At 33.7% G+C, this 11,565-nt stretch overlaps 1 protein-coding gene and 1 long non-coding RNA gene across 2 annotated transcripts; one reads left to right on the top strand and one right to left on the bottom strand.

Moving 5' to 3' along the window:
• The first annotated feature begins 229 nt into the window (after positions 1-229).
• LOC131177494 (uncharacterized) lies at positions 230-2,340 on the top strand. The gene is made up of 2 exons (XR_009146955.1): positions 230-444; positions 2,084-2,340. It is a non-coding gene; the product is annotated as an uncharacterized LOC131177494 (long non-coding RNA).
• Positions 2,341-6,542: 4,202 nt separating this feature from the next.
• On the bottom strand, positions 6,543-9,024 carry LOC131177495 (heat shock factor protein HSF30-like). Its single transcript, XM_058142514.1, has 3 exons — positions 8,222-9,024; positions 6,976-7,832; positions 6,543-6,883 (listed from the first exon to the last, which is right to left on the bottom strand). The coding sequence occupies exons 1-2, from the start codon at positions 8,918-8,920 to the stop codon at positions 6,996-6,998; spliced, it is 1,536 nt and encodes a 511-aa protein (XP_057998497.1). The 5' UTR covers positions 8,921-9,024; the 3' UTR covers positions 6,543-6,883; positions 6,976-6,995.
• Between the last annotated feature and the right edge of the window lie 2,541 nt (positions 9,025-11,565).

Below are 11,565 nucleotides of genomic sequence, written 5' to 3'. Positions count from 1 at the left end.
TCCGAGGTGATTTTTGGCCGACTTGCCCAGTTGAGTAAATAATTAATATGACATCAAATATGAAGAAATATTACTAGAAATGAAAATTGAAATGAGTAGTGGAAGAAAAGAAAAGAAAATGCAAAAATGACATCATTTAAAAAGTTGGACCAATCACACTTAAGCCATTGTTTGACTAACCATTAAAAGAGATAAGAGAAGACCAAATTCAACAAAATTTCAGCAGCCATCCTTCTCTCCTTAGTGCAGCCAAAACGTGAACCTCTCTCCCTCTCTCAAACTCCATTAAACCTCACTTCTCAAGCTTAATTTCTCCCTTGTTTCACCACAAAACCCTAACCTCTCTTCATTAAAATTTTACTCCACACCTTAAACAACCTTTTGGCAGCCTTGAAAGTGAAGGAAAGTGAAGTTTAGAGGTGGGAAAAATCTGCCCTAAGTGAGGTTAGTGCTACAAACTTCATTCTCCTTCTTTTAATCTTAGTTAGAATATCATTTGAGCTAAGAAATTTTAAAGAATTGAAGTAAATTACATGAGTTATGGTACTTTAAATTTTCAGCAGCCCTATGGAAGTATGAGGTTGATTGTTTTGATAAATTTAAAGTGGCTAGAAATGATGGTTAAAGTATTAAAACACATGGACATTAAACTAAGTATGTTAATTAAGTTCATGAGTAAATTTAGTTGGATATTAGGGTTTGGAAGGGTGAAAATGTGAATTGGCTTAGGAAATTGTTAGGGCACATTGTAATGGTCAATTAGTGACCATTTTAGATATGTTGACCATAAATGGGACTGAAAAATGCTATGGCAAAGTGAGGTGAAATCTGCCCTATGGACAGCAGCATAGGGACTGAAATTTCAGTCCCTTTGCACAGCCATAACTTGGGCTGTGTAAGTCCAATTGAATTTTGGCCAATTGGACATGAAACTAGGCTTATAATGGCACATTTTTGCTGAAGAAACCATGCCCAAAAGACCAAAGCAAGAGGACCAAAACTTGGCCCCAATCCGGAACCCTGAAACTGCCTCTGCAGAATTTGACCAAATGAACAGTAACTGTTCATTTGGCCATAACTCACTGTAGATTTGGTCAATTGGTCTGAAATTTTTACAGCAACAAGTTAAGACATAGACAAACAACTTTCATGAAGGAACCTACCCCAAATTATGGCCAGAACCCAGTCAACCAAGTGACTCAAGTCACTGTTCATGTTACTGTAGATATGGTAAATCTGCAGAATTTGAAATCCGGCCAGCTTGGGTTTTTGAGCCATATCTGGAGCTACAAAACTCCAAATGGAGTGATTCAAAAGGAAATTCAACTAGACAAAATAAGGAACAACTTTCATGTTTTACATTTCTTCAAATTCCAACAGTAACAGTGTCCAATGGAACAGTGAAGTTAGGACACCAAAACTGAAATTTTCTGCTAGTGTGGGTTACACTTTGAAATTGCAAAAACACTTAATGCCAACAAGTTTTAAACACCAAATGTGGTATGTTGGGAGTGCCAAAGTTGATGTACACATTTTTATGCTAAAAGTCAACATTTTTGTTGACCAATGATGAATAGTAACACAAAAAAAGTTGAAATTCACAAATTGACGAAGTTAAGAGTTTCAAATGCCCTAGTATACCTAACAAGATTGGTTTGGATAGTTTGGCATGCCAATAGGGTTCCGTTAGCAGTACTGCACATGGCAACAATGCCATTCTGTGATTTCATGGCTTTTAGCCATTCTGACTTTACATTGAGACTTGGCCTTGTGCCTGACATTATTTACAGCTTGTTAGTCGCTGCTGCACACCGGAGATGCATATGCAACCAATGGTGTGACGGCCCGAGGTACTAGGTACCCAAAGGCGGCTTTACCCGTTATCCATCCGATGTCTAGTGTAGGTTACTTGGGGCAACCAAATGAATAAAAGTGAACAAAGTTAATGAATTAATGAATATACCAAAATCAAACAAAGAAAGCATACACTTTGCATACACATTTATTTTTTTGCTATTTTCTTCTATCATATTATTGCACCACTAAGCATTATTGCTTAGCGCGTTGCTTTTGCCACGCGTAGGTACTGGAGATCCCGATCGTGAGCCCAGTAGACCACAGACTGGGTGAGTCCATCTGACAGTTCTGCTCAGTGTCTGTGTCACCTCACTACCTGCAGTGCATCGGTAGGGCACTAGGTGTCAGTTTGTCATTTTGATATTTTGTAGTAGATTTGTATTTTCTCATATGTATTTGATCTCATGTAATATATTTTGATGTATATGTAAATTATGAAAATTGTATTTGTTAATGGAAAAGTAGATGTTTACTTGTGATTTACATGCGAACATCACATGTGAATGATGAATGAAAATGGAAATTGAAATGTGGAAATCATGATATTGAATTTGGTGTTGATAATGAATGTTTGAGAAATATTGTTGAGATTTTGGGATATTGGAGTTTGAGATGATGAAATAAAAGTATTGGAAGTGTTTTTAACAGGTTCCGAAGAACGGTTTTCTCCATTTTTAGCCGGTACTCCGCCGGATTTTCTTTAAAATTTTCGGAACCTCAAATAAATTATAATTTCGATAAATGGCTTAAATAAATTATATTTCACAAGCTATATTCAAAAGGAAGAATAAAAATGAATTAAGATAAAATAGAGTGCTCGCACAATCGAGTGGCATAACTTGTTCGGCTACATCGTAGTCGGATAAGGGTGTCACAGATAATCGCTTTTTCTGGTGGGTCCCACGGAACTTCAGGTGTATTTTCGAGCATTAAATGAGCTTAGAAAATTCTGAAAAATTTATGTACTAACCCCGTGTTATGGGCTTCGTAGGTATCCTCGATTCGCGAAATTCGATTGACCAGTGCCGCAAATTTCGGGCCGATGCACTGCTACGGAAAAGTCTCCGAATTGGGCCGAGGTTTTGGCTAGCCCCATTGTCGACGCCCCGAGCGCTGCGTTCCCGAAGTCGGAATCGGCAAAGTAAAACCCGAACCTAGATATTACGTAATTTTCTAGTTCTTAAATAGGATTAAAAATCCATAAAATATTCGTGGTAGCTTAGAAAATTACGATTCTTTTTGCAATAGCTTAGTAATATTGCTAAGGACCATGGGCAAAGTTTTATAATTTTTAGAGCTTGTTTGGGCGCTTTTTGCAAAAATGATCAATAATAAGGACTAAATTGAAATTTTGCGTATTGTGATGGATGATTGATTTGATGGGCCCAGAGGGGCTGTGTGATATGATTGAACTGTTGATATATGGATTGTGAGTATAGAAGTGCTTTTTAGCCCTTTGCAGTTGGGTAGGTCCTAGGTATAGGGAGACTGCGGATTTTCTGACGACTTAGGACGTACTTGATATTTTTCTTTGTTTGTATTGAGTCAAATTTATTAAATAGATGTAATGTAATTGTCGGTGAGCGGAATGACCTTCTTCCTCCGCCACCGCCACAGTAATTTGTCGTCAAGTCTGTGAGTAGAATATTAATTTTAATTGTAATTTCGATATTATTATATGTTCAGCATGCCCATGCATCACTTATATGCATATATTTATGTAGTTAAACTCTAGGCACGAATTGTGTTGCATTCATAACTGTTAAGGTGCCATGAGTGTTGTTGTGGTAATTTGGAGCAGTGTGCGTGCGTTGGCGTGCGTGTGATGTGGTGTGGACTATGGATAGGACGGGGTAGTCACGGCTTGAGTTCTTCTCTGGGACCCGTTCCTTCGAGGGGTAGTCACGGCTTGAGTTCTTCGCTGGGACCCTCGATTTGGTTTATTAAGCGAAAGTCCGGCTTGAGTTCTTCGCTGGCACCAGGTTGGATTTAAGAGAGCTGTATAGGGGATCAGCTCCCAATATATTATGATTGATGCTCCAGGGTGTGTGAGTGCTCCAAATTACCTTTTTGATGCTATGATGTTAATATGATGTTGATGTTGCATTTCACTCTCAGGTGCATTAGTTCTGAGATACTTATAGAGATTATGCTTAAAATTGATATTTTACTCTCTCAGTCGAACGCTCACTCCTGTTCAAAAATTTTTACAGGCCGCAGGAGGATAGTTTATTCAGGTTAACTCGCTTTTATACTTATGAGTTGTTTATCGATATTTGTGTAATTTTATTTACTCCTAGAATTTCCGCATGTGTTAGCAGTATTTATTTGAAGTTGGTCTGTAATATTTTTATCATGTTGGACCTGTAAACTTAAATATGTTATGCATGTTGATGGATTGGATGAGGGAGCTGAGCTCCCATTTATTTTATGTTGATGAGTATGTGGAGGGTGAGCTGAGCTCCCCAATTGAGTATTTATTGTGTTTACAGGTCGGGTGAGTCAAAAAACTCCCCGTTGGAAAGTCCATTTTATGGCCGGACTCTGTCCGTTTGTTTCCTTGAAATTGGGCCCAAATGGGCCTTAGAGTTGGGTTAATGAATAGTTAAGGCTTACTACGGGTCTCGGGGGCTTTAGGCTGGCCCAAGTCCTAGTGCCGGTCCGGCCCATAGGTTGGATCGTGACAGATTTTTGATTTTGAATAAATTTTTTAATTTAGACTTGATTTTTCAGTTATTTGATTTGATTTTGACTTTGGTTTGAATCTAATAACTATTAATCAATGAAATTAAATAGTTTTTATGTATATAATTACATATAATTCATAAATCAATTTAAAAATCAATAAAGAAATTCAGTTCGATTTAGTTTAATCAATTTTTTTCTCTATAAAATCGAATCGAATTGAAATAATAAAAAATTTTAAAATATAAAATCGAATCAAATTGAATTAAATTATATTAAAAACAAAATTGAATTCCCAAATTAAAGCGTTTCAGTTTGATTTATTCGATTTAAACTGAATAGTGCTCACCCTACTATGTGGTTGTGATGGTTGTAACAATGAAAATATTAATAATTTTAGATTAAAATAATGTCTAATATAATATTATTATTAATTGAATTGCATTATATATATTTGTAAGTGAAAAAACATGATACTGTAATATTAATTACATTTTATTTTTAATTATTTAATTATTTTTATTTTTGACACGTAAAATGCATCCATTTATAGTAATAAAAATTATAGTGCTATAATTTTATGAATTATTAAGTTAAAGTGAACAATTTTAGACAAATTTTTTATAAAAAAAATCTCAATTTTCATAATATTATAATTATAATTTTTTAATATATTTTTTATGTTTAATAATTAAAAATAATTAAAATTATAGCGATATCAGGCTGCTAGCATTCGAGACATAGAGAAAAATAAAATGGAAGATTGATTAATTTACACAGTAAAGGCAACAAATTCGTTAAATTGAAGAGAAAAAAAAAAAACCCAATGAATTATGGTTTAATAGTATGAAAATAGTCTCTATAATTAAGTAGTGTTTAAAAGGGACAGTTAATTGTACAAAAATTAATTAATATTCTAGAGATTCAAGTAGCAGAAAATATGCATTTATTTTAATATATGATAATGCTTAATAATAATTTAGTTTTTAAAATTTGATTTCGTTAATAACATAATTTCTTTTTCATTAATTACATATTAAATGGTTAAAATATTCTTATTATTTTCAATTAAAAATAATTTAAAATAATTTATCTATTTAAATTTTAAATTTAAATAAAAATAGTTAAATAATATGTATAAGCGAGCATCTCATATGTATATTAGTTAATTTTGTTAAATAACAATGAAAAATAAATTTCTAAGATCATTAATTTAGACTCAATAATTCTCCTAATCTGCTCCACATCATAATATAATATAAAATAAAATTTATATTTTTATTAAATTTTAATTTAACTAATTTAATCGTTATTTTTAAAAATATAAAAAAATAGAATTCTCAATTTTCGGTTCCTTCCTTAAATAAAAAGATGAAAATTATTTAAAAAAAAATTAAAAAAGGAGTGCTATTTTATTTAATTAATGAATGCTTCTTTTCTTCAATAAAAAAGCACCAACCGTTTATTTAAAAAGAATATATTTTTTTAATATTTTTTTATATTTTATAACATTTAATATTTAAAAAAAACCAACAAAAAATATTTTTTATCAAAAAATAATTATATATATATATATATATAAATATATCATTAATTTAATAATTAAATAATAAAAAAATATTTTTTATCTCCTTTTTCATAAAAAAATAAAAAGATGAAAATTATTTAAAAAAAAATTAAAAAAGGAGTGCTATTTTATTTAATTAATGAATGCTTCTTTTCTTCAATAAAAAAGCACCAACCGTTTATTTAAAAAGAATATATTTTTTTAATATTTTTTTATATTTTATAACATTTAATATTTAAAAAAAACCAACAAAAAATATTTTTTATCAAAAAATAATTATATATATATAAATATATCATTAATTTAATAACTAAATAATAAAAAAATATTTTTTATCTCCTTTTTCATAAAAAAATAAATTTTCCTCCGTAATATAATATAAAGAGTGAGTTTCACGTTAATTATAAAAAATAATATATAAAAATAATATATATGCACCGAGTACACTTACACCTAATAATTTCTCATGAGCCACATAAGCAGCATTTAATAGCATTACCAACGTTTAGGAAAATTTTCGCCACACATCGAAAATCCACCACCATGATCCATGAAATTGACACCAAGTCTACTATAATTATAATTTATACATATTATGACAAAACCTTGGATGCAGAACTAAACTATGGTATTTACTGATGTGAGGAAAAATATGAATATTTATAACCACTGTCGAACGCTAGCATCTGCAACTGGGGGCTTAGGAGCTCAACTGGAAGGGCCAGTTCACACAACTAGTTGTCTCTGCGTCAGGTACAGAGACATCCCTGTTGCCTGCATGGTAAAACACTTGCTAAACATAAACACGTCAAACTAATTAACAATTAATTGCAAATGAAGTAAGAGAAAATCTGATGAGATTTTACCATTGAAATCAGGGTACTGATCAAGTACAACCCGCATGCTCTACCATCTCGGTTACATATCCACCCCAAGTTCGTGGTTTTCCAATCAAATCTTCCAATTCAAGGTAAAACTTTGAGTCATTCACTTCGAAGTCTTCTTCAACTAAATTCTCAGAAACAGAATCCTCATCCAGCAATTTCTCTGACATTAGATGGTGAACAGATTCCCGGTCATTGGTTCCACATATCAAATTGGCCTTTTGGTCCTGAATAGGACTGCAAAATTCATCACTCATGGGAGCCCCTAATAGTTTTAACATTGTATTGGTCTCTGTATCCTCTCTTAATATCTCAGCGAGTTCAGTTTGCATAGTGGCTAATTGTTCCTGAGCTTGGTATCTACAATTGACACTTTGGTTGGCATCCGCTGCATCAGGCAAGTTTTCGGGAACTTGGGTTGGAAGCAGTCTTCTTTTCTTGAGTTCACTCCCATCCAGTTCTCTCTGTTGCTTTCTCTTCGGGATAAGATTTTGAATAAAGCCTCGGTTCTTGGCCGCTTTAGAGAGGAAAATGAACATCTGCAATTGCTTGCACTCAGCAACTCGAGTGCGCTGCTCAACAATGCTGAGTTGATTCTCTGAGTTCTCTTGTTGCTGACTGAGTTTGAGGATTTCGACTTTCAATAAGTCTCGATCATTCTTCAAATTTTCAATTTCGACTTCCGTACCGGGTTTAGCGGAATCACCACGGTTTGCTGCTCCTTGTTCCCGCTTGTTGTACCTACTCCTCCTCTTGATGTTCTTGAGCAAATGCCTCTTCCCTCCCCGAAACCATTCATTTGCAAACTCCCATCTATCGGGATCAACCTTTCTAAAGCCCTGAGACCATTTTGCACCATAAGAAACGAAACCAACAAGATTAAAACAATAATTTTCTACACAGGACAAATATTATCAAATAAAAGAAATCCGAACATCAAGGTAAGCAAGCTATTAATAAAAATGAAATACTTGTGAGTAGCGAGGAAATCTTAGAGAAAAGTTATTTGGGTACGGGAAATGTATCTGACAACAATACTCCCATTATGAAGAAGGATAAGAAGAAGTGTTCTACAACTACATATCAACACAGAGAGCATCTAATAATAATAATAATAAAAAAGGTTCTTTAGATTCTTAGACAGTAGTTCTAAAACGAATTATACATATATGCCTTAAATCAAGAAAAAGAATGAAGATTCAAGAGAAAACTAAGATGGAAGACTCACATAGGTGTTGAGCTGGCGGATGAAGCTGGAAAAATTACAGTGCTTGAAGTATTTGGGAAGCAAATGTTTGGAAAATTCATGAGCGTCCCAGACGATAAAACTATCACGATTTTTGTTCCAAGACACTGTGGAATCCGTCTCCGGATCCTCCACCATCTCAAAAGTCTTCTTTAGAAACGGCGGCGGACCTGTCTCGTGTAAACCTTCCATGGGTTTGGGCAAATCAACTGAAGAAGACGAAGACGACGACCCATTGCCATTAACACCTCCACCGTCACCGTCGCCGTCACCGTCACCGCCACCGACATTGATGCAATTACCATAGTGAACTACGCTAATGGCCCCTGTATCCTCCACCTCCTCTTCTTCTTTGATCATCACCACCTTGACAGTCTCCTCCGCCGCCGCCGCCTTTTTTATTTCTGTTGTCTTAATGGATGAAGAGGAGGTAGAAGAGGGCCCATCATAGCTGGCTTCACCGCAAGCGGCGCAAGTGACGGGTCTGGAATCGGGGACAACTAGCATTTCCTCCGCTTTGACATTAGTAACTAAATCAATGGGCTTGTCATCCTTAGGTAATTCAATGGTTTTTGCTGGTTGTGGAAGTGACTCTGGCAACAAAATTGTTGCAAACGAAGGAGAAAAATCTCCATCGCCGCCAGTACCGACACCGCTAGAATTTACATCCGGAGCCACCATTTAGTCTGTTTCTTCAGAAATTGTAATCTACGACTACAAAGCGTACTACATGGAACAGAGAGAGAGAGATAGGTGGGATGGGCGTGTCCATTGAGGGAGGGTGTGTCCATTTATGGAAATGAAGGGAGAGTTGCCACGTCTCTCTGCTTTTGTAATAAGCCTTTTTCCACTAGTAGCAGCCTGCCAAGTGTCCCTCTCTTTTCTCTGTCTCTGTTTTCGCATTCTGTTCCAGTACATATCAAATCCTCGTGCGAAACTTGTAAGAGGGAAATCGTGCGGTCAATCGGCGGTGTTACGCTTAGCTGCATGGTTGCCACGTTTCAATCTTTCCATATGTTAAAACAAAGATATTACCGCTTGGAAAGTGGGATTGATAAGCAGCGCCGAGTATACGATGTGTCGGTTCATGATCAATGCCGCACCCTTCTTATCTCTATTGGAGCCACGCCACAGCAGTGGCATTCCTAAATTAAAACCATTAAACGACAAGAAAAATAAAGGACGTACCATTTTTCCTTTTTCATAATTGAAGAAATAACTAAAACAAATAATTAAAATAAAAATGGGGGTGGTGATTTGGCCCTCTGAGTGTTGGTGGGTTGGGCTTAAAAATGGGAAAAAAATGGTCCCAGGCTTGTTTTTGTCAGCGTAATCCAGTCTTAGCAAGGACTTCCAAGTCTCACACGGTGATCACTACCGATCCATCCCTCTGTCCCTCTTTATTTTGTATGAGAATCTCATACAATTAATTATACCAAGAACATTTGATCGGTTGCTATGTCATTTGTACTATTGAATTCTGCTTATTTCCTTCTTATTCCTTTCAGGGCATTGACTATTTTAGCGGGAAAAAAAAGGCTGTAGGGTCCTTTTGTGGAAGTAACATTTATGATTAATCCTTCATCCCCTTGACCCCATTGTTAACTTGATTCTTTGCAACTTTTAAACAGCCAGAGAAAGCAAAGTGAACAAAGGCTTTTATTTATTTCAATAGTGAATATTATGTTGGGAATCTTGGTTCTAAGCTTTATTTATTTACAAGGTACAAGTTTTGCCAGCTACAAATTTAATTTTCCAATCTTTTACATCCAACTGAGCATCCAAGTAAAAATATTGATTAGCAAAATATCAAAATAGTAATTTTTTTTTTTAATTATTATGTATATTCATTGCATTAAAAAGGCCTAAGACCCATTACATAGAAAAGTCCACATAAAAACTACCAAAATCACAGATAAAGATCTAAGCCTGCAAATCCAACCAATGTTTAGTTTAAAAAAAAAATATATATAAGAACCTAAGCTAAACTGGCTTGATTAACTCAGATACCCATGTGCATAAAAGCCCAAGGGTGTATTGAATATCTGTCTCAATATTCCCTAGAGCTAGAAATTCTTAGCACTTTCCCAATCACCCAAATGCTGTTCTTTCCTCGAAACAACTCAGTCGCTTAGATTCAGTACCAAAGATCCCCCTAGAAACTGAAAAGAGAACCATTTAAAACGCATCGGAGCAAGCTCGGAGGACCTTTTCTTTTAGACGCATCCTAAGGATCTCACGACATATCAAACAAAGCCAAAGCACATCAGAAACCCCAGTGGCTGTGGCTGTAGAAGAATGATAAGTATAGATGTCAATACAACTATGGTATTTTTCAGTGTTCTAATCATGCCTTTCAGGGTACAGTCCGTCTCTCAGACTGTACCCTGCGATTCACCACCACTGTTTCTCCTCAAAGCACATTGTAATTTGCAAGCACAACCCACAAAATAACAAAAATAAGACAAGATATCGTAAAATCAACTTATAAAAAGACTGCAATAAAACTCTTCCATGCAAATCCTAAAAGCTCTCTTCCATGCTCGATCTGCAATAAAACAACATCATTATTTATACAGAAACCAACCATGCCTGAAATAGGGGAAGGAATCCACTTTCGGGAACAAGGGACGACAATGGAAGTATTACTTTTCTAATTTATTATTTAATGTGGTAGATGAATACATTTATTATTTGCAAGAATTGAAACTCATTATGATGGTTTATTATACATATCTATAAATAGCTCTCTTTTTTAGGTGAATATTCATTAATTTATCATTTCAGATTCAATCAAATTATCATATTAATTTTATAAATATTATAATATATATATATTTATAAATACAACAATTTTCAAAATTTTTTTTATATTATTAGAAATTTCATGCAAAAATAAAAAGAAGATGTTATTGTATGTTTAAATAATTGTGTTTCACTAGCTAATAATATATTTCAAGAGCTAAAAAATAAATCTCAATTATTTTAATTTGTGTACATAGTAACTTCATTAACAATAAATATATAAATATAATATTTTTATAAGATTAATATAAAAAAATAATAAAAATAAATAATACAATTCATTATTATTAATTTAAAATAATATTTATTTTTAATTTTATAAAATAAAGTTTTTAAGAGACAAAAAAGTCTTGGGTTCAAACTTATTAATGCGTGTATTATAAATATTAAATAATTAATTACTAATTAAGTGATATTTTCCTTCTATTATATATATATATATTATGTTATATTATATATTTTAAAAAAAGTAAATGAAATTCTTTTAATGTTATTAAAATAAGAGAAGCCTTCTGAAAATA

This window comes from Hevea brasiliensis, unplaced genomic scaffold (assembly GCF_030052815.1).
Source record: "Hevea brasiliensis isolate MT/VB/25A 57/8 unplaced genomic scaffold, ASM3005281v1 Scaf505, whole genome shotgun sequence".
NCBI lineage: Eukaryota > Viridiplantae > Streptophyta > Magnoliopsida > Malpighiales > Euphorbiaceae > Hevea > Hevea brasiliensis.
The sequence above is the reverse complement of the archived record's forward strand: the minus strand, read 5'-3'. Positions and strand labels throughout refer to the sequence as shown.